This window comes from Xenopus laevis, chromosome 8S (genome assembly GCF_017654675.1).
Source record: "Xenopus laevis strain J_2021 chromosome 8S, Xenopus_laevis_v10.1, whole genome shotgun sequence".
In the NCBI taxonomy this organism is placed as follows: Eukaryota; Metazoa; Chordata; class Amphibia; order Anura; family Pipidae; genus Xenopus; species Xenopus laevis.
This window is the reverse complement of record NC_054386.1, coordinates 33,914,358-33,935,977: the sequence shown is the minus strand read 5'-3', so window position 1 is coordinate 33,935,977 and position 21,620 is coordinate 33,914,358. Positions and strand designations below refer to the sequence as shown.

Sequence of the window (21,620 nt, the reverse complement as noted above, 5' to 3'; positions counted from 1 at the left end):
TGAGGCAGAGTTAAGGCGTTAAACTTTTACATCGTAGAACAATTTCTTGTGGCCTCCGGGCGCCATCTAGTCGTAATTGTGATAACTGCACACCCCGAGAAACAGGCGTTATGATACTATGTTTAGGGATGTAACCACAGAGCCTGTTTGCTTTTGTGCTTTTAGGGGTCCGTTTACTAAAGTGCGGTAAATCTGACTTTAAGTTTCCGCATGTTATCGCTGAGAATATTTTTACGCCAGAATATTCGCAGCGACTAAGTTTACTAAACAGCGATGCGCTCAGAAGTCATTGCGATCACTTGCGGTAACTACGTTAAGGAACCAGCTTACGTTAGCGGTAATTTTAGCGAGTTGCGAATTTTCTGGCGAAAAATTACGTTTTTGCGAATATTTATGCTATAAAATAGTCTTGTTTTATGGCGGTTATTATGGCAATTTTTACTGTGACATTTATGGCCAGAAATGCATCTTCAAAACTTATAAACTTTATTGACTGATGATTATACCATCCAACAACATCACCAGAGTAATACCAATCAAACATGTCTGCATCATATAAACTCTTCTGCCAATAGAATCATAGGAAATGATACCAGTCAATCTCTTTGCTTCATAGAAATGCACAGTTTAATGTAGCCAATCCCAATGAAACCAAAAAGTGTAGAGGCTGACGAATCCTTGGACTGTGATGCCACTGCCAATAATACGACTCTGAGCTGAAACTGCTGCTGTTGCACCAGATAGAAGCAGAAGCCAAAACATCCTGTCAGCAATAGCTACAGATCTCTCTCCTGTCAGCAAAGAATGATGGGTAAAAAAAAACATTATTATGGGATATTTCCTGCCCCTTGAGAATTTTCTGGCAGAAAAAATACTTTTACGCCACTTCATATGTGGCGGTAAAAGTTTGCGAATATTCTGGCGTTAATTTTGTCTTTAGCACATTTCGCTGTTTAGTAAACCATGCGTTAATGTGTACGTAGCGTTATTTTCAGCAAATGCGATAACTGGCGAACAATTATTCTTGCGCAAGAAAATTCGCAAATTTATATTTACCGCAGGTTAGTAAACTGGCGATAACATATTTGGCGAAAATTCTGTCTATATATTGTGCGAATATTTTTAACGCACTTTAGTAAACGGACCCCTTAGTGCGTTATGGAATAAACAATTGTAAGCAACTTATTAATTGGTCTTCATTTTTTATTTTTTTGTAGTCTAATTATTTGCTTCTTCTGACTATTTCCAGTTTTCAGATGGGGGTCACTGACCCCATCTAAACAACAAATGCTCTGTAAGGATAGAAATGTATTTTTATTGTTACTTTTTATTACTCATATTTCTATTCAGTCTCCTCTCCTATTCATATTCCAGTCTCTTATTTAAATCAATGCATGGTTGCTAGGGTCATTTGGAAATATTAATATATTTTGTTTAAAAAAGGACAACTTAAACACTAAACTGAATTTAATGTGGGGCCACAGATTTGTGGCAAGGCCACTAGGTCGGCATGCCACCCAGCTGCAGAGTGAGGGTGAGGCAAATCCAGCCCTGATACCCAGGCCCGGATTTGTGGAAAGGCCACCTAGGCCCGGGCCTAGGGTGGCAAGATTTTAGGGGGGCAGCATGCTCCCAACCACACCCACATTGGCTCAAAAACACTGGGGATGCCTTGGAGATACAATCATTTTTTAAATTTCCCGTGCACCAACCCCCATTGTTCTGGTCCAGATAATGAAAATTTGCACGAATAAAGGGGAGGGGACAGGGGCAACGAACGGCAGCGGGCCTAGGGGCACCCACTATGTAAACCCGGCCCTGCTGATACCACTGGGCACAGGCTGGCATTGGGTATGGGCATTGATGGATCAAGACTGCAGGGTTGGAACTAGGGGTAGACAGAAGAGGCACAAAAGTGAAGTGGCATGTACCTCTTCTAAGCACTTACCCCTAGTCGGGCCCCACTTCCGCACACTATGTGCGCTCCCTGGCACGCTTTCCTGACGTCAATTTGCGATGGAGCACTCACATGTGTGACATCAGTGTGCCAAAGAGTGGGCATGAGGGAGGGGGCAAAGTGGCCAGCCTGGTTGCCTAGGGTGCCTGGCTGGCTTGGCCCGACTCTATGCCAACTTGTGCTTCTCTAGATTTTGCAGAATTGCTTTGTCAGCAGCTTGAGCTGCAGAGAGAAAGGGTAGGAGATCATTTTTCATCTTGGATTTGGATTCTTTGGTCCTGGTTCACATAATTTTGGGAGCTGGTCTCTATAAAGCTGGCCATAGATGCAAAGATCTGATCGTAAGAATCATCGTACGATCTGACTTTCCCATCTCCTGACCCGCCACTAACCATTCAGATCAAAGTCTTACCAGTCAGATTAGTTAAAGAACAGATCAGCACTGAAAATCGTACGATCGGCAATACACGCAGAGATATTATCGGCAGCCGACAGAAATTTTCTAACCTGTCCGATCGACCAAACGACCGATCTCCGCCGGACGAAAAATGTCGAGACTCTCCACACACGGTCCGAATATCGTACGAATCCTCGATTGGTACGATCAGATCTTTGCGTCTATGGCCAGCTTAAATGTTAAAGGAACAGTAACACCAAAGAATTAAAAGGTTTTAAAGTAATGAAAATAGCATGTAATGTTGCACTGCACTGATAACATGTATCTGTTTGCTTCAGAAACACTACTATAGTTCATATGAACAAGATGCTGTGTAGCAATGGTGGAAATTGAAAAAAGGCTATATGGCAAAGGTTAAATAGTTGATAATGGATAACACCATTATGTTCTACAGAGCTTATCTGCTATCTGCTTTGTAAGCTGAGCTTTTGCTCCATTGAATAGCTGCCCCCATTGCTACACAGCAGCTTATTTATATAAACAATAGCAGGGTTTCTGAAGCAAACACAGCAGTTTTACCAGTGCTACACTACATTATATTTTTATTACTTTAAAACACTTTCATTTTTCAAATTTAATGTTCCTTTAATCAGAAACAGACACCCCAGCTGCAGTTCTCTCTTTCATGCACCAGGGGGTGCTACAGCCTAGGACTTGAGGCACATTTCTGGAATTCAGGGTCCTTGCCTGTGACACTGATTATTATTATTATTATTATTATTATTATTATTATTATTATTATCAATAAATATCTATTTGTAGATAGATAGATAATGGATGGATAGACAGACAGAAAGATAGATAGACAGACAGACAGACAGACAGACAGACTGACTGACAGATGGACGGACAGACAGATAGACAGACAGACAGACAGACAGACAGATGGATAGGAAGATAGATAATATCCAGTGTTTCATCCAGCTCACTATCACGTTCATCATCATCATCCCAGAAAGATAAAACAAATTCCAATTTTATCAATTAAGTTTGTGTGTGTGTACGGAATAGTTGGACGGACACACAGGCAGATCAGATATTAGAAGATAGAGAATGAGATAAAACGACAGACTGGTAGATATATATATATACAGGAAGAGATCATAGAGTAAGAGATGAAGAAAGAGAAAGAAAATAAAAGAAAGAGACAGACACATAGATAGATAGTGAGATAGATAGATAGATAGATAGATAGATAGATAGATAGATAGATAGATAGATAGATAGATAGATAGATAGATAGATAGATAGACATAAAGATAAATACTGGATGGATAGATGGATGGGTAGATGAAGAAACAGAAAGAAAATAAAAGAAAGAGACAGACACATAGATAGTGAGATAGATAGATAGATAGATAGATAGATAGATAGATAGATAGATAGATAGATAGATAGATAGATAGATAGATAGACAGACAGGCAGATAGAGAAAGATAGATTGGTAGGTAGCAAGATAGGCAAGTAGGTAGAGAGATAGGTAGGTAAACCAAGAGACAAAGAGTTACTCACTCCCTGGGTTAATTAAATGTATTGTATTATATCATTTGGGGGGTTTACTTCCATTTTAAGCAGAATTCAACATACTCTCGTGTATTAGGCGCAGATCCAGGACATCACTCGGACAACAGCGTTAGATGCATAATTCAGGCTTTATTTCATCATACACACAGGTAAGGGTTTAGGCGGTGGGTGTGCACGCTGACTTACACGTTTCTTGCCGGATCCACCGGCACTTCCTCAGAGTCACGATGCGAACCGCATCTTTTTCTTTTTTCGTTGAATTCCATTTTAAGCACTCTGAAAAAATAATGTAACGTGATGTCACAATACATGTATTATAATTATTATGGCTTATCTATGGAATAAGTTGCACTTGTGGTGGCATAGGAGCTAACCCTCTCCTGCCTGGGATTGAGGCCGTGGGTGCCTGGGAACTGGGGGCATCTAAAGAGCTGAAGGGGGGGGCACAGACATTTGATAATACAATTAGTAGTGAGCTTGGGGAGAGAGTTAAATTCACACCCAGCAAATGACAAAGAGAGAAGCTTTCAGCATCACATAGAGATTTTCCCCATCCCTCCATCATCATCTTGTATTACCTGTATTTTGTAACATTTCATGTGGGCTCCCTGCTGGGAACAAACACAAATACACAGGCAAATGGGGTCAGGCTGTGAATGGATTCTAATGTCTGCCATAGGCGCCTATTCATTGGCAGTAATAGGTGCGGAGCGCCAACATTGATTCCTCCCTCTGCCCCCCTCCCTTGCCACTTTCTCTGTTGTCTCTGTCTGTCACCACATTGTCCCATCGCACAGCTGAAATCATAAATAAACCCATTTTTACAATAGATCCATATGTGTTATATCTATTTATTATCCATGGAAACTCCTGCGCCCCCATTGGCTCATAGACAGACAGACAGACAGACAGACAGATGTTTGATGAGATAGATAGATAGATGGATGGATAGATAGATAGATAGATAGATAGATAGATAGATAGATAGATAGATAGATAGATAGATAGATAGATAGATAATGGATGGGTGGGTATATAGACAGAAAGAAAGAAAGATAGATAGATAGATAGATAGAGAGGTAGGTAGAGAGGTAGGTAGTTAGGCGAAGAGACAAAGAGTTGCACACTCCCTGGGTTAATTAAATGTTTTGTATTAAATTATTTTACACACCCTGAAAAAATGATGATTTATAGATAGATAGATAGATAGATAGATAGATAGATAGATGATAAATAAAAGGATATATGGATGGAGAAAGATAGAGGGGGATGGCTGGAGAGAGAGATAAAGAAAGAGAGGAAACTAGATAGCTATATAGACAGATAGATAGACAGACAGACAGACAGATAGATAGATAGATAGATAGATAGATAGATAATTAATAGATAGATAGATAGATAGATAGATAGATAATAGATAGATAAATAGATAGATGATAGATAGATAGATAGATAGATAGATAGATAGATAGATAGATAGATAGATAGATAGATAGATAGATAAAGAAATAGAACTAGATAGATAGACAGACAGACAGACAGACAGATGTTTGATGAGATGATAGATTCCCATTTACACACCCTGAAAAAAATTATGATTTATAGATAGATAGATAGATAGATAGATAGATAGATAGTGGATAAATTGAAGGATATATGGATGGAGAAAGATAGAGGGGGATGGCTGGAGAGAGAGAGATAAAGGAAGAAAGAGAGGAAACTAGATAGCTATATAGACATATAGATAGATAGATAGATAGATAGATAGATAGATAGATAGATAGATAGATAGATAGATAGATAGATAGATAGATATAGAGAAAAATATGGATATATGGATAGAGAAAGAGAGAGAGGGATGGACGGCTGGGGAGAGAGGAAATAGAGGAAACTAGATAGATATACAGACAGACAGATAGATAGATAGATATATAGATGATAGTTAGATGATAGATAGATAGACAGACAGACAGACAGACAGACAGACAGACAGACAGACAGATAGATAGATAGATAGATAGATAGATAGATAGATAGATAAAGAAAGAGAACTAGATGGATATATAGACAGACAGACAGACAGACAGACAGACAGACAGACAGACAGATAGACAGACAGACAGACAGACAGACAGACAGACAGACAGATAGATAGATAGATAGATAGATAGATAGATAGATAGATAGACAGATAGTGGGGGTAGATGGATGGATAGAAATGACAGAGTATAAGATAGAAGGATATACACAGACTCAGTGGTGTAAATATAAGACCCTGGGCCCCCCACATAAAATCTTCAGAGGGACCCGGGGTGCACAGCCACAACTAGCCCGCCCACCTCTATAGTTGCGCCACTGCACAGACTTATATAAATCTATATTCCATTTCACACACAGTGCACAACAGCAGAGAGGAAACTAGAAGTAACTGGGCCCCACAGCAAAATCATTTTAAGGACCCTCTAAACTTTTGGAATAATATATATATTTCACAAACTTCTTATCATTCATTTTTCCACTGGACCCCATATATCTCCTGGGCCCCCCATCAGTTGCTGGGTCCACTTGCTTTTTAGTTACCCCACATAATGGAGTAGAGAAATGGCTGTTGTTCTAAATGTTCCACAATTTTCAGGATTCCCAGCAGCAAAATCTAAGTGTGTTCTAGGCTGTAATGTACTGCGTCCTGCTGCTGCTTCTGCTCTCTGTGTATTCCTGATATAATGGGCTATTATGTACCCATAACATGGGATGGAACACACTGTTACTTGCAGGTAACCTCCAAACAACATTCTCCTTTTATCTATTCAAATGTACTCCAACTGTACTCAATACTATTGTGTTTGTAATAGATCCACAAAGCTGTGTGACAACTGAAAGATATCTCTCGACTCTGCAGCAGCATCTCCTTTTGTAATACTGGGGATAATAACTTCTACCTTGCATAGTAGGGAGAGATGATGCCTATAGTAGCAGTAGGATAATAGTCTCCAGGAAGAGACTGTGGTTGTGGAATAGCAGGTATAGTAGGGGAGAGATGATGCCTATAGTAGCAGTGGGATAATAGTCTCTGGGAAGGGACTTTGGGATAGCAGGTATAGTAGTGAGAGATGGTGCCTATAGTAGCATTGGGATAACAGTCTCTTGGAAGGGAGTGTGGCTGTGGGATAGCAGGTATAGTAGGGAGAGATGGTGTCTATAGTAACTGTGGGATAATAGTCCCTGGAAGGGACGGTGGCTATGGGATAGCAGGTATAGTAGGGAGAGATGGTGCCTATAGTAACAGTGGGATAATAGCCTTTGGTAATGGAGTGTGGGCAGGTCCGGACTGAGAATTAAATTAGGCCCTGGCATTTAAGGTACACAGAGGCCCACTCAGTCCACACAGAGGCCCAAACAGCCCCACCAGCCCACTAAATACTGACATTCAATTGGACCTTATAGCAGCCCCTCTGGCAGAACCCACAGATTGCCAGTCCGGGCCTGAGTGTGGCTGTGGGATAGCAGGTATATAAGGGAGAGATTAATAGTAACAGTGGGATAATAGTCTCTGTGAAGGGAGTGCGACTGTGGAAATAGCAGGCATAGTAGGGAGAGATTGTGCCTATAGTAGCAGCGGGATAACAGTCTCTGGGAAGTAGTGCAGCTGTGGGATAACAGGTATAGTAGGGATAGATGGTGCCTATAGTAACAGTGGATAATAGTCTCTGGTAAGGGAGTGTGACTGTGGTATAGCAGGTATAGTAGGGAGAGATGGTGCCTATAGTAACAGTGGGATAATAGTCTCCGGGAAAGGGCTGTGGCTGTGTGATAGCAGGTATAGTACCGAGAGAGATGAGGATATTATATGCACAGTTATGTTAAGATGTTAAGAGGAGGATAAAGATATAGAGGATGTCGGCTGTTGATATCAGTGGAGCTGTTACATTAACCGGTAACATTAAATGTAGGAATTAAAATGAATATGGAAATAATTAGCCATAAGCACACTTTATGAACACTTGAATTTTCCTATTAAAGCATTTTCATTAATCGAGCAACCTAAAAGCTTATTCTTCTGCGACCCTGGAACATGAGGTCAAACAAGCAGTTCAAATCCCATTTATTCTGCGACAATGGCACAATCACAACCTCGGTCGCTGCCTTATAAAGTGTTGTTGTGGGCTGCGGATGGTATAACACTCTCCTTCTATAAACCTGCCATTGTCAGGTGTACATTGTGCCACTTCAGCAGGTCGAGGTCACTGCAGAAATATTCCATTGTGCCTTAATGGCTGATGCTGGGATTATGCATTTTCTCACATTCTTTGTTGTTTTTGTAAATATATGTTTTAACTGAAGGAATGGCTGTAAAAATGCAATTATTCTGCGTCGCTTTGTCCTCAAAGCCAATCGCTAGCAAATTGTCATTCTCCTGTCATCTTCTGTTTTCTATGATTCATTTGCCCTTTAACCTCTCACCTTAAATTAAAAAATCATTGTTTCCTATATCCTGCTAAAATATTTCCTGTCAATGCATCCTCTATCAGTGTTTCCCTTTAGTTCCATTTGACTGTCGTACTTTCAGTTCTCATATTTTCATTTTCCCCCAGAATTGTTTTTTGCTCGTAAAAACTTGATTGACGTTCCAATTTCACCTACAATTAAATTTGAAAATATTTAAACAGCAGGAAACCCTGGTCTTTTTTTTTAATCTATAAGATTTAAAATTAAATAATTTCATGCTCTGATTTTAAATGCTATAAGGAGGAAGAATTAGATAATAAAGAAAGTCAAAAATATATATTTAAAATAAATAAAGAGAATATTAAATAAAAGAAAATATTTGGGAAGGTGTCTGCTATTAAAACTCACTATCTGGCAGCTACAGCCAGGAACAATGTTTATAATGCTGGGTTAGAAAAGCAGAATAAATGTTTACATTAAAAAAGTTAAAAACAAAAACAGATTCACAGATTGTGAATTTCACCTAAAGTTAAGTTTCAAAATTCTGTTAATCTCAGGATGCCCTGGTTTTTATTTATTTTTTTATTTTTTATTTACAGGACTTGTGCTTGAAGATTAAATTATGTTTCAATACGGGTATGTTTCAATGAGGAAGAAATAAACAAGGGAGAATTTTTTAATATTTTAGGGAAAATAGAATAAATTGAAATAACATTTTGTAACGATCCTGGCTAGTAGGCATATTGCCAGCTAGATAATTGTTTAAAATACTGGATCAAAAACAAATACTATAAGTGAATTACAAAAATAAGGAATACTCCACGGGAGCACTACATAGATTCATTGCTGCAATAACATCCAATGTTTATAAATTACCCATTATATAAGAAAAAAAAGTCCTGTATAAAAGGGTGGAATGTTGTAGGAGTTGTACATTGTCTTTGAAGTGGAAATTAATTTATTGAAAATGCAATTATTTAAAAAAAAAATTTAATTTCTAGGCCAGATCCTAGGCCCATTTTTTGTGTAAATGGTTGCATTGATAAAAGATAAAGAAAGGAACTAAAATTGTCAATAAAATTGAAAGCGGTATTTGTTTCTTACTTTCTGTTCCCTAGGTCTGACTCTTGACACAATGTAGAAAAAAAAGTCTGGTCTGTTAATCCACTGGCTCTGCTGACTTGTTTCTGGAGTCGGAAAAATGGAAACAGCCGGACGCATGCAGCTTTCAATATAATTTTTATTTACCAATTACGGATATTTTTTTAATGAACATATATTTCTCATTTGCTTTTGCATGATGAAGGAAAATGCTAAAATATGTAAAATTGAGAATTTGGAAATTATTTGCCGTGTAGTATTTATAGATTCTTCTGCGAAATCCTCCAGCGCCATTCCACGTGCAACGAGAATAACCATTAATAAAAATGTTAATAAAAAAATATATATGGTTGTTATTTTCACACCAATGAACCTGCCTCTCAGGAACACCCTGTCAATAGAATAATATATAAATGCATGTATATACACAGGTATGGGACCTTTTATACAGAATGCTAGGGACCTGGAGTTTTGCCAAATAAGGGGGTCTTTTCCATAATCTGGATCTCCATACCCTAAATCTACTGAGAAAATCATTTAGATATAAATTAAACACAATAGGATTGTTTTGCCTTCAAAAATGAATAATTATATCTTAGGACAACGTACAAGGTCATTTTATTATTAATTATTATTATTATTATTATTAATAACATGTATTTTTAGAGCGTCATCATATTGCGCATTTTCATTATGACAGAGAAAATGGAAATCATTTATCAAAAATGTTAATTATTTTGCTTAAAAAATGGAGTCTATGGGAGATTGCCTTCCTGTAATTCAGAGCTTTCTGAATAACGGGTTGCCGGATAGCAGATCCCGTACCCCACGTAGAAATATATTTGTAATAGGAACACTTATTTTTCAGCTCCATGTTTGCTCCTGATAACCCATAATCCTTTTATGCAGGGTCGGACTGGGCCGCAGGACACCAGGAAAAAAAATGATGGGCCTGGGCCTTCATGGGCCCTGCTGGCCCAGACCTACTTCCTGTACATAACCCTGCTGCTTATGACCTCCCTAATTGGTCCCGCCACAAGAAGAAAAAAGTAGGCACGGGGTTGGGATGGAGGGGGGTTGTGGTTCAGGAAGGGCTCCAAAGGGGGCCTTTGCGGCTGCAGTGGGGGCCCCACATTCTGATGCTGCTCTTATGAGTTTTTATAGTGCAGCACTACATAAAATTACCGATTAAGGGTTAATGATACATATAACAGATACATTTTTTTCATAGACAACTATTATGATCATCTTTCAATGCTGAGTTGGTCAGGGACATGACAAGTTCTAGAGCCTTGGCTTGAGAATACTGTATATTAGCAGCTCCCCGGCTGCATGTCAACAAGTGCAAGTTATATGGCAGCTTCCCAGTTTGGCTGGCAATGTAACAACAATATAAATTGGAGCATCCAGTCACCAGCACTATACTGGGCACATAGTATGGAGCTACGTGACATGTAATTTCCCCTTTATTTGGGAAGGGGAACGAAAATAGAAAGTTTAGTGCTGGTGGCCATTTTAAAAACAGAATTCTGTTGTTTTCTTGCTGACTGATTTCCCTGCCAATAAAAATAAAATATATAAATCGCCTCTAGTTCTGCTATGCCTACTGATATTGCATGGATTTCCCCCTTCATTTGGGAAGGGGAACAAAAATGGGAAAACTGTTCGGTGCTGGCAGCCATTTTGGATACAGGATTCTGCTGTTTTCTTGCTGACTGATTTCATAGACAATACAAAAGGAATTCCCCCACCCACATCAATAAATAGCCTTTATTTTTCTTAACATTGCAGTCAGCTTCATTCTACTCACTTGTTCGTAGCACCAGCCTCCATTTGCAGCACATGAGTAGGGACTTTATTGTAATTATTATATAAACATTCGTGTGCAGTTCCCTCTTATAAATCTTCCTTTTGCCTGTGCTTTATACTTGCACTCGTTTTGAACCGTGCCCTGTTGATGCTTCCCTGCTTCCTATTCCCTGAAAGCAGCCATCTTGAATTCCTAGCCACCTACACTGCTTTGAGTCACGGTAACCCATAGCAACTAATCAGCAATGAGCTTTGAGCAGCTTACTAAAAGCAAAATCATGACAACAAGTGTCTGGTTGGTTGCTGGCGAGGTCATAAACAAATCAGGTAAAATAAGTAAACCAAAGCAAAGATGTGCAAATTAAGGAGAAAAACTCACAGGTTACTATGCAAAAGGGCTCAGTCCCCTCTTTCAGAAGAAATTCACTTGGACGCCAAGTAAATTTTTGCTCCTTTATTTTGGAATAAGTGATCACTACAGAAAGGTAGAAATTTCTTACAAATATTATACATTTCATGGGGGACGGCAGGTTGTACATATATACAGAAATAAAGTGACTCGTTTGGTTTAATTTTTTCCCATTCCGAGGTTAAAACCCAATACATATACATTAGAGGTAATATACGTTCATTTCTTTGTGTTTTTTATAAGATATTTATATATATATTTATTTATATATTTATTTATATAAAGCTTTTATACAAGGGGGGGACGTGAACGTCAGCTAACAGGATTTGCTGGAGGACCCCTGTGTGAAACAGGCCATCTTCCCAAAGGCTTGAGGGCCTGGTAACTCCCATTGGCCACCTGCAGAATTAACATAAACAGACATGGCAGCTCCATCCAATACCCAACAGCACAGTCCATATTGAAGCTGGGGGTTCAAATTCAGTGCAGTGGGCATGGTCTTCACAGCACCATGGTTGGAATGTGGTGTGCCAGAGTGGCATGGTGTGGCACTGGCAAGTTTGGAGAGTGGGCCTGCAAGGAACCACTGGGTGGGCGATGCCTGGCACTTTTCTGATGAGCCCGCAAGCCAGCCAACTGCGAGTAAGCGCTCTGGCACACCTGGCATTTGTATGGGCGCTCTCCAGTGTGCAGGCGGACATGGTTACGCAGGGTAGAGGACTGGCTGAAGCGGCGGTTGCAGAAACGGCAGATAAAGGGCTTGTCCAGTGTGTGGATGCGCATGTGGGATCGCAGGTTACTGCGGGAATTGAAGCCACGGTGACAAATGACACAACGCATGCGGCTTGCTAGCGATGGCCCGGTGGAGTCCACGCTTCCAAAATCCTCTGGGAATGGAGAAAAAAAATCACGATTAGTTTTTATTTTCCTTATTAAGATTATAAACTACAGCTTCAAGCATTCTTTGAAGGCACAGTCTATTCTATATTAGATATCCAGTATATTCAATATCAAAATATCTGAATCTGTGGGAGGACTGGAACCAGGCCCGGACTGTAAATCTGTGAGTTCTGGCAAATGCCAGAGGGGCTGCTGTAAGATGCCCTAAACAGTCTCTGTGAACTTGAAAACCAGGGCCCATTTTGAATCCCAGTCCAGAACTGATTGGAACTTGTAGTTCAACAATAACCAGAGGGGCCCCCCTTTTGGGATTCAATCATTCATATACAGAAAAAAAAGCATGAGTTGTTTCTCATTAGCTGGGGGGGGTCAGATTCCTGAACACCCTTCTACTTCCTAGAGCCTCCTGACCAGGAAGTGCCACCAAAACAGCTTCCCTAGGAACACACTTGCACTCACTATTGTGTCACGTTTATAAAAGTGAGTCATAATCCAAACAAAAACACTCACCATTCTTGTTCTTTTTCTGTTCCTCTTCCATTCCTGGTACCCCGGGGATTCCAAGAAAGCTATTCAGGGAGTTTCCATACCAAACCAACAACTCCTGATCCGGTGGGATAGTCTGCAGAGAATGAGGCAACATTATGGCTCTCCCCATTGATTGAAAAATACTGATTTATAGTAAATATACACATTTTCACCACATAGAGAAACAACTAAAGGTGTCCATCCATAATTTATGTGGTGCTACTTTCACCATCTCTCCCTACTATACCTGCTATCCCACAGCCACACTCCCTTCCCAGAGACTATTATCCCACTGTTACTATAGGCACCATCTCTCCCTACTATACCTGCTATCCCACAGTCACACTCACTTCCCAAAGACTATTATCCCCACTGTTACTATAGGCACCAACTCTCCCTACTATACCTGCTATCCCACAGTCACACTCCCTTCCCAGAGACTATTATCACACTGTTACTATATGCACCATCTTTCCCTACTATAAGTGCTATCCCACAGCCACAGTCCCTTCCCAGAGACTATTATCCCACTGTTACTATAGGCACCATCTCTCCCTACTATACCTATTTATAATTAATAATAAATAAAATAATTTTGTGTTTTGATATCATTCTGGGTTTCTCCTTTTGACTCCACACTGGTAGCTCCTTGGTTACCAAGGCCACTGGTGAATACGTTATTTTACACGGTTCCATTAAACAAACGCACCAGGGGGATGCAGGATAAAAGCAGTGAATGGGGAGGGGGTGCGGTTCATTATGTTGGTTGCTTGTGGCCCCTAACAATGCGTGTGGTGACCTTGGGGGGAGAAGAGAATTAAAAGGCAGGGCAAACCTAAGTTACACCATAAGGGGGGCATCATAACGAGTTAAAGCCCTGGCTTGTCAAGAAGAAATATAGAAATCGTAAGGTACGTAGAAGGCTTTTATTAGGTAACTGATGTTTATATTAATGAATTTCAGAAGCACTTAATTCTCTTGTCCAAGCTTGGGCAAAGAAGACATCTAGAAGCCTCTATTAGTTCATGAGATATTCTCTGTACCCTGCCATTTGTTGGATGACAAATTGATTTCTTGTAAGACAAGAGAATAACCTTCCTGCTGTGACAGGAGTATGAGAGCACCCAATTCTAGCTGCTGAAACTCCGCAATCAGGACTAACAGTGATGCTCAACTGAAGCTCACAAAGGCCTTCTCTGCTCTTAAAAAAGGAAAAGGAACGTTTGTTTATTTCCCCCCATTTGATATTGTTTGGCCCTTGTGCTTAGAATGTGGCCAAGCAGTTGGGAAAGTGGGGGAATAGCAGGTATAGGTATTTGTCTACTTTGCTGTGAGACAAATAAAATCACGACACAAAATTGAATCACCCATCAAGTGTGCTGCAGTTTATTGGACTTCATAGCAGGTATAGAAAGGCATGATGTGCCAGTAGCCTGCTGCTAATAATGAAAACAGGGGAGCCCAAGAAGCACAGAAGAGCCTGGTGGTAATCCTAAATGCAAAATGAATCATCTCCCTGAAAGTTTAGGGGTGATGGGAGAACCCTAAAAAGAAAAAGGTGCATCCAACTGAACTGGATGGAGCTTAGAAAAATGGGACATTGAGGATTGTTCCAGTTGGCATGAAGAAAAGGTCATCACTGAATATGCCTAGGTCAATCAACTCTCTAGCTAATCTCATCTGAACTCACCTCAGTGGCTTTGTAGAAGATGCTGTTCCCGATCTGCACAACTTCCAAGTTCTGCTCTTGCTCGTTCCGTGCGCACTTGATGTATGTCATCCAACTGCGATGGTCCTCTTGGCTGGCATCAATAAAATAACGTACGGTGCCATCTTCATTAAACACCTGGTGGGTCAAAGGCACACAATAAGGGTTATGAGGAGCTCCAGGGGATCATTAGAACTTAGGCCCATAACATGACATGAAGCAGTAATCCTTACCCTATGTCTAATAACTCACTGCAATCCAATTAGCAAAAGGTTTTTTAATGGTTAACAGTTTGAAAGCATCTGATTGATTGCTATGGCTTCCTAGACCTGATCAATACCAATCCTCCAAGTAGGAATCCTTCTATGTAGCTGATCTTTAACTGAATGACGGCCTCAAAGGGTAAGCGGCATTTGGCTACCAAAGGATGCTGGGAGTTATAATTGTGCAACAATTGATTTAAACTCAATAACAATCTGATGGAAATTTAATAAGCTTGACAAATATACATATATATATATATATATATATATATATATATATTATTTTTTTTATATCTAAATGCCCATTATACAATGCAGCTACTAGCCCACAGAGCTTACACTCTAAAATCTAAACTGCTATTTGGTTCAAAGTTTGGGCTGTGATGGCAATTTGTTATTGTGACTAAAAATAAAATCCACTTATGACATCAGAAACTATTATAGGAAATAATACTGATATTTGTAATTTTGTGTTATATTATGCATAGGAAGGTAAGGGGGGGCAGAATATCTCATCACATATCAATGCGTATCTTCTATTGCTCTGTTTCAGGCCTTTTCATGCTAATTGGGTTTTTATCTAATTTCTTTAGTGGTAAAACTGTCTGCCCCTTATAATTACATAAAAAATTGCCGCCTTTGTTTCCCCTCTATTAAAGTCATCATTAGTAAAAGAGATAAACAGTAATGAGTGATCTGCTCTTTACATGAGATAAATGACTTTGGGGTGTGGGTCGTGTCATTACACTGATAAGCTTGTCTTTCTCTCTCTATCTTTTCATTTGCTGGCTGCAGAAGTGCTAGGGGCGTCGGGTGGCAGGGTGGGGCAGTTGGAGTCTTGTAGAGGAACCAGGTGTCCATAAGGTGGTGCTGCTGCTATACAGATCTTGGTGTAAAAGAGCTGGCAATCACTATGTACATTTAAAAATTGGACACATAGAAAAGAAGTTAGAGAATGTAAGTAAAAGTAGAAAATCAGAAAAGCTTTATAGGTTTAGGGCCCTCAGCATTATAAAACGGGCAGCGATGGACCCACAATACAATAAATGTTGCACCCTTCCACATGGCACATGGTGCCCTTATTTTACATTAATATGGGTTTCTGCCCAACTGCTGCCTCAGTTGCTACTATTATGCCCTTACCACCAGCCCACCTTTACTCCAAATGTCACATGGACGATTGAGGATTCACCTGGACGTGGGTGATACTGAGTTTAAACGACATGACCTCCTATTCCCATTGGCTGTGTCCTTCTGGCCTGAGACTTGCTTTCAAGTTCTATCTACTCAAGTGCTAATCTGATTCAATTAGCTGCCTCCTGGGGCTACACTTCCTGCCCTCTCTCCTGTGTAAATCATCAAGAAGGGACCAGAGGTCTGTCTGTGCACCCCACCAGTGCCTGGGACTCACCTCCCACATCAAGTTGTTGTTCTTGCACAGATCCACATGCTCTGGAGAAATGGCTCTGCCAGTGAAAGGACCCATCTCTGTGCCAGCTTTGATCCAGGTCTTGGAGAAGATGCCCAGTCCCTCACCAGGAATGGAGCTCTGGGCTATGATGACTTCAGAGGGCAACACCAAGCTGGAGAGCTTCTGGACTTCTGAAGACAAGGGACAGCAAGGGGTTAGAATAAAGAGATGCCAACTCATGATGGCAATGATCACGTGGGCACCTCTGGGGAAGAGGTCCATACAGAGAGCAAAAAAAGTCAGTAAAGGTTAAAGGCTACCTTTATAGAACCTATAGGCAAGGGGTCATTAGGAAGTTAATGATATGGTACCCTGGATTCCTAACTAAGGCTGAACTGAGCAATAAATAAGCAGCATCTATTTATACTGCCATCTGGGTGCTACCAGCTTCATGCTGGGATGCCCTGGGATATATATTAAGAAAGAAGCACTGGGCACTTACTAATAAAATCTTCAATTGATGCTATATCTATGCCACATAGATACAGATAGAACAGAAACGGGAAATACTAACGAAATAAAAAAGTAATTTTCTTATTAAAAAATATATCTATATGAAAATATAATAGTTATGTTCGCGAGATTAGTCGTTCTTAGATTCGTTTTGAACGAATTTCGCGCAGAAGAACTGCACAGAAGCGATTGCGGTGCATTATAATAAAAAAAATTCAATCGCATTTGTTTCTTGCGCTTTTTCTTTTCTCCTTTTTCCCGACAATTTGCAGTCACGCCCGTATTCAAATAATTTGGATCTCGTTGTATTTCCATTTTAAAGTTTTGATAACTAAAGCTTTCTGTACCAGTATTTACTTTATAAAAGTGCAGCGTCCAAATGATCAATTAAAATAAAAGCTCTCTCAGTCTACAGATCGCTGAGATTTTACCGACTTTTAAATCCCATTGAAATATCCCTTTCAGACTGTTTTTTTAAAAAAAATGGGGGAGACATTTAAAAAAATGATTTGAATGGAGAGGGGTTAAATAGTGTCACCCATATTTGAGGGCACCAATTTGTCACACTGTTAAAGTGATAGGCATTCATGAAACTCAACAAGAAAGGAATGACTAATTCTAAATTCATTAGCCTTTATGAAAGCCGCAGCGATACATTTCTGTTGCATGTACACAGGGGGGTCTATAAAGGCTCTGGAATTTCACAGACAAAATGGGGAGATTAAATGGTTGACATGGTATGAATGCAAATGGATTTTTAGTTTTCATGGCAAATTAAGGAAGGAACAGTAAGGAGAATGGCTGGAGACAAAGCCCGGGCAATAGATGCCAAGAGAAGGGAAAGAGATTGATGAATGGGGGGAATAAGATCTTGAGGCATTTTTAAAGAAAAGGGAGTTTGTATTGTCCCCCTTGCCCTGTCTTGGAGTTGGTTTAAGTGGGAACGTTCTACAGGTCAAGCCCAAGTTAACTAAATGAATTTTAAAAATTCCTTGCAGTCTGCAACTATTACACGCCTTGCTAAGCTGGAAGAGGCACAGTGAGAGACCCCTCCAAAAATTCATATTGACAAGGAGATAGGGAGGGGGTGAGAAGAGAAAGGTGGGAAATTGGGGTTGATGGAATGGGAAAAAAGTCAAAGGGGATTTTGTGAGGGAATCTGAGTAGAATAGAGTTGGGGTTTTCAAGGGAGGTTGGTAAATCTCACAGAGTGCTGGGAAAATGCCAAATCCACAGCGTGAGACTGTGTGAATGTGTGTGAGTGTGCACTAATATTGTGTATTATCCACTACACAGGTACCGACATTGTCTGTCTGATGTATGTCTGTATTAACACCCAACAGTCGCATCTGTCTATGAATTGGTCTACTGTCAATATATCTATATATCCATGTATCTATCTATCTATCTATCTATCTATCTATCTATCTATCTATCATCTATCTATCTATCTATCTATCTATCTATCATCTATCTATCTATCTATCTATCTATCTATCTATCTATCATCTATCTATCTATCTATCTATCTATCTATCTATCTATTTATCTATCATCGTTCTGCATATCTTTAATATATATGAATTGCCTGTATACCTATATAATATATCCCCTGCTATTCATTATCTATCTATCATCTATCTATCTATCATCTATAATGTATCTATCTCTGTCCATCTATAATCTGTCTGCCTATATTTAATATATATTCATTTCCTGTATACCTATATATCATCATCCATCCTTGTTATATTTTCATTAATTATTTCTATTATCTATCATCTATCTATCTATCTATCTATCTATCATCTATCTATCTATCTATCTATCTATCTATCTATCTATCTATCTATCTATCTATCTATCTATCTATCTCCATCTAGAATTTGTCTGCCTATATTTAATTTATATTCATTACCTGTATACCTTTATATCATCTCTCTCTATCCCTGCTATTAATTCTCGCTATATCTATCATCTATCCATCCTTGATATATTTTCATTTATTATTTATATTATCTATCTATTATCTATCTATCCAACTTATCTTCTCATTCTCTATTTCATATCATCTATGATCTATCCTTGTTATCTCTCTACCCATCTGCCAGTGACAACAAGGAAATATTCAGTGCCCAGTAGACTGGTTAGGAGCACAGGTGTTTGGGAAGAGAAGGAAGAAGTTGGGGCACCAAATAGAGAATTGCTGCTCCTGGGCACCCCACTGTGTGTTGCTGTCCACCCATCCCTTCAGTGTTAGCTGGGTACTCACCCCCCGAGAAGGACTGTGCTAGGACCTCTGCGGTGAAGGCAGTTTTGGGGCTGATGTGATTGTTCTTCTCCTCAAACAGTTGCTCCCCTAAGACGTTTCTCCAGCGCCCATAGAGGAAACTGTGTAGGATGTCCGAGGTGATCAGTTCTGCCAAGGAGAGTCCTGGCTGTTTGAGGCCACCCTTCAGCACCAAGGCTTCAGCTGGCAGCACCGAGCCCATCATGAATTCTGCCTGAGAGTATTGGCAAGCGGACGCCAAAGGGAACCAAACGCAGGTACCACAATTATATAGCTGTGGGAGCCCACCTTGAGCTTTCCACCAGGTCTGACTGTAGTGGGAGAGTTTGCTGGATAGAGAGAGAGAGCTAGAGACACAGAGAGACCCCCCTCGTCTACCTCTTCCAAACAGTAGACTTGCCAGAATCCTCCTTTCCCTAAGCCCCTACCCTCTATATATGGCTTTCAGTGACCCTCCTAATTGGTTATTAATGACCTCCCTGACGTTGGAAGATAGACTTGTTCCACCACAGAAATAAAGAGCCAAACCTAAAGAGATCCCCTCCCTCTCAGAGGCAGAAAGTAGGGGGTGGGTGTAGGGGGGGGGGGGGGTTAGGTTTTCACATCCCACTATTAAGCCCCTAGTGTTGGAACAAGGTCTCTCTCTGGACACCTGCTCCTTAGCCCACCTAAAAATCTCACATTCGGAAGCCTTCTTTTTACTCCACTTTCCCCATAATTTAGTTTTGTGTCTTGCGCTCTGCGCTGAACATCGCACCTTAAATCCACGCATTTTACTAAAAAAAAAAAACAACCACCTGCATTTCGCATATAAAGGATCTATCCAGTTAAAATAATTAGCATTATTCCACAAATGAGTTTCAGTTAGTCACTTTGCTCTAGTGTTTATTTTAGGGATCTTTCGCATACATTTTCCTTTTCTAAACTGTATTAGATCAGGTTGCGCACACTAAAATACTTATTTGCTCTTTATATTCTTTCCTACTTAATAAATAATATATATATTTCTATTACAATTTCGTTTCCTAACCTCATTAGATCACCACTGATATGGTTTAAAATCGTTACTGGAAGTTGAAGAGGACGATCGCTTAAAGCGCTGATCTTTATCGACTTCTCTTTTCATGTGCAAAAAAGAAACAATTCCTAATCTCGCCTAATAAACAAATAATCTATTTTCAAAGCGAGGTTTGTTAGAGGGGATTAATGCCAAACGAAATATAGTGTTTCTTGCCTCGGGGATCCACGAGAGGTGGAATTTTTGGGGGGATTTATAAAATGATGGATTGCTTTAACGGGATATGTTAAACTGCGCTAAACCAGTGTCGGAAAACAAATGATTGCTAAATTAAATAACGAAATTTGACAAATGAGAGAGATTGACACATTAGGATAAACTATTTTGCTCTCGTGTATATTTTGTGATGATTATATCCCAGTCCATTGTTATTAGGATTACTGCTAATTGGCACTTTAGCCGAGCAGTGTCCCTGGCTCTATGAAAGAAGCAATACAGGGGTCTGGGGTTGGGTAAATAGACCATTCCTGGCACAGGGAGAGAAGGGAAAGAAAGAAATAACGAAATACAACCTTTACTGAAACAAAAAGGGTGAGTGAGGCTTGCAGAAAGAATAAAGTACTGTTGCTGTATACAGAGAACACATTCACCTCTGTGTGTGTATAACTGTGAGCGCATATATATATACACAGACACAGTAGATAAGGTTGTATCGCTCAAACAAGCCATGAAGACAATCGGGGGGCTGCACCCAGCAAGAGACACAGAATAGATTACTATAGGCAAGTATAGGGGTGGGTTATTGATACGAAAGAGAGAGAGAAAATGTAGATACAAATGCACAGAGTAAAGAGGGTTCATTAAATGACAGACTCGGATAAATACAGGTAGACGATAGAGATCAGCTAGGGGTACATATTGATATGGATGGATCGATAGATAGACAGACAGATCAGGAAATGGTACAGCCTGATATGGATGGAGATGATGGATAGAAGAAAGATAGATAGATAGATAGATAGATAGATAGATAGATAGATAGATGATAGATAGATAGATAGATAGATAGATAGATCAGCAATAGGTAAAGACTGAGGGAGGGATACATAGATATTGTAGAGAGATAAATAGACATACAGACAGATACACATATATAGACATATAGACAAATAGAAAGGCAGATATAGATAGATATGGACAAATAGATCATAGAAAGATGGATAGATAGATCAGCATTAGGTAAAGACTGATATGGAGGGATACATAGATACCGTAGAGAGAGAGAG

The 21,620-nt window shown here is 39.8% G+C and overlaps 1 protein-coding gene across 1 annotated transcript; it reads right to left on the bottom strand.

The window, feature by feature from the left end:
* Positions 1 to 11,733: 11,733 nt before the first annotated feature.
* On the bottom strand, positions 11,734 to 20,059 carry LOC108699953 (PR domain zinc finger protein 12). Its single transcript, XM_018232699.2, has 5 exons — positions 19,299 to 20,059; positions 16,514 to 16,704; positions 14,822 to 14,977; positions 13,114 to 13,225; positions 11,734 to 12,590 (listed from the first exon to the last, which is right to left on the bottom strand). Exons 1-5 carry the CDS (start codon positions 19,519 to 19,521, stop codon positions 12,205 to 12,207), a joined length of 1,068 nt encoding a protein of 355 aa, XP_018088188.1. The 5' UTR covers positions 19,522 to 20,059; the 3' UTR covers positions 11,734 to 12,204.
* Positions 20,060 to 21,620: the final 1,561 nt, after the last annotated feature.